Below are 2,510 nucleotides of genomic sequence, written 5' to 3'. Positions count from 1 at the left end.
GGGGAGTTTTTCCTGATCAGCTGTGAGGGTCATAAGGACAGAGGGATGTCGTATGCTGTAAAGCCCTGTGAGGCAAATTGTGATTTGTGATATTGGGCTTTATAAATAAAATTGATTGATTGATTGACCAGACCATACTAGACCACACCAGACCGTACCACACCATACCAGAATGTACCATACCAGACCGTACTAGACTGTACCAGACTATACCAGACCATACCAGACCAGACTGTACCACACCGTACCAAACCGTACCAGATCGCACCAGACCATACCAGACTGTACCAGACTGTACCAGACTGTACCAGACCATACCGGACTGTACCAGACCGTACCAGACCGCACCAGACCATACCGGACTGTACCAGACTGCAGCAGACTGTACAAGACTGTACCACACCTTACTAGACTGTACCATACCATACTAGACCAGACCGTACCACACCGTACCAGACCACACCAGACTGCACCAGACCGTACCAGACTGTACCATCATCATCATCACTTCTACTGGATTATTGATTTCATTTCAATCCCAATATCATGAAGGTGGTTTGATGGTTTTCTGATTTCAGACCAATGGTCCCAGTCAGTCAGTCAGTCGATCGATTGATCAGTCAATGTGTTCACTGTTTTCTGTGGAGACCTAAGAGATGACCTCACTGTAAGACGTTCTGACTCTCTGATGGTCTCTGTCTTCTGATTGGACGTCCACTAACAGGTGAGGTGAGGTCAGACTCTCAGGTGAGTCACAGGTGAACTGCGGCAGGTTACAGTCTGTCTGGCATCTGTGTGACATCACTGCAGGGTAACACGGGCTTTGTGTGTTGTTGACTGCGTGCAGGTCGTCATGCGGAGGACATCTTCAGTGAGCTGTTCACAGAGGCCAACAGCTTCTACCTGAGGATGAGCAGCCTGCAGGAGCGTGTGGACCTGCTGGCTGTCAAGGTCACACAGCTGGACTCCACCGTGGAGGAAGGTTAGTCATCATCTTCATCACCATCACCATCATCATTGTCATCATGAGTCAGACATTGACCCCAGGCTGATTCCCTCTTCACCTGCAGTGTCCTAACACACCTGTTTATGTCGTAGTGTCTCTGCAGGACATCAACATGAGGAAGGCTTTCAAGAGCAGCACCATCCAGGACCAGCAGGTGGTGTCACGGAGCTCCATCCTCAACCCTGTTCTGGAAATGTACCAACGCTGCGACAAACCACCGCCCCTCAACATCCTGACTCCTTACAGGTCGGTCTAAACCCCGCCCCTCAACGTCCTGACTCCTTACAGGTCGGTCTAAACCCCGCCCCTCAACGTCCTGACACCTTACAGGTCGGTCTAAACCCCGTCCCTCAACGTCCTGACACCTTACAGGTCGGTCTAAACCTCTCTAGCCAATCAGCTCAGCTCATTCAGACCAACAGGAAGTGATGTCTGCTTGTTGAAGCAGACTTTAGCCGTTCCTCAATACTCAAGTTCGGCAGTTCGGACTTGTGGACTTGCAGTTTGGACTTGGCAAGTCCACGCAAGAGTCCAGACTTCCCAAGAACGGGAGAACGGGAGGACGGGAGTACAGTCATTTCTGCTTTTGGAACAGCAGCGAACTTGATGATGTCACCACCTCCGCTCGCGTTGGCTGTTGTACTGTGTTGTATACATGCATGTAGAATAAAACAATATAAACACAGCCCAGCCCTGCGTCTTTGCATAGACATTGTAAGAAATTAATATGTAGGCCTATATGTTTTTAACGTTTCAACATATATAGACTAACTGACACACAAAAACATATAAATAGCCAAAATATTTTCATAAAACCTTTTTCTTTTAAAACCTTTTCCCCACAGCTGGCTTCTGATTATAATCAAAAGTCAAGTGCGGGGAAAAGTTTGTGGAGAGTTGGTGGTTATTGTAATCGTGAGCATTGGCGAGATGGAAATCAAAAATCAATAACGGACATGGATCGGAGAAGGCGTCTTGGCGCAGTTATTGCAGCAGGACTGCTGTACCTGCAGGCTGAGGAGGAGGCTGCCCAGCTGAGGAGGCAGATCCCAGAAAGACAGCAGAGGATGAGAATGAGAATGAGGATGAGGATAAGGATGAGGATGAGACGTGCGATGCTTGCATGTCTGTTCGATATGTTTGTCCAGTTGTGGACAAAGTACCCAGGAATATCACAACAAAGAACAAAAACTCAGTCACAAGTCAAAGTGCTGCATACCAAATCTGACTTGAGTAAAAGTATCTGGGTATTGTCAGCAGAATCTAGGACTATTTAAAATTAAAAGTTCAAAGTACTCATGATGCAGAGTGACCCAATTTCAAGTGTTGTGATCATCATATACAGTACATGAATATGTATTGAGTATTAATTGATCAACGTAGGCTACATGTGAGCAGCATTTAAATGTTGTCATGGTAGAACTAATTTTAACACCTGTCACTGGTGCACTAGTCTGATCTATAACAACACACAGCAACTTGTAAATATGAAACAACAACATAT

General features: G+C 46.6%; 1 protein-coding gene across 1 annotated transcript in view; it reads left to right on the top strand.

The window, feature by feature from the left end:
• Nucleotides 1-582: 582 nt before the first annotated feature.
• Nucleotides 583-2,510, top strand: part of LOC126390598 (actin-binding protein WASF3-like) — a 19,425-nt gene continuing 17,497 nt past the window's right edge. Inside the window, exons 1-3 of the mRNA XM_050044977.1 lie at nucleotides 583-595; nucleotides 848-982; nucleotides 1,099-1,252. Of these exons, the coding sequence (XP_049900934.1) occupies nucleotides 583-595; nucleotides 848-982; nucleotides 1,099-1,252 (302 nt within the window). The remainder of the gene's footprint in view (nucleotides 596-847; nucleotides 983-1,098; nucleotides 1,253-2,510) is intronic.

Source organism: Epinephelus moara, chromosome 5 (assembly GCF_006386435.1).
Source record: "Epinephelus moara isolate mb chromosome 5, YSFRI_EMoa_1.0, whole genome shotgun sequence".
NCBI classification, from domain to species: domain Eukaryota; kingdom Metazoa; phylum Chordata; class Actinopteri; order Perciformes; family Serranidae; genus Epinephelus; species Epinephelus moara.
Note: the sequence above shows the minus strand (reverse complement) of the source record. Positions and strands in the feature narration are given on the sequence as shown.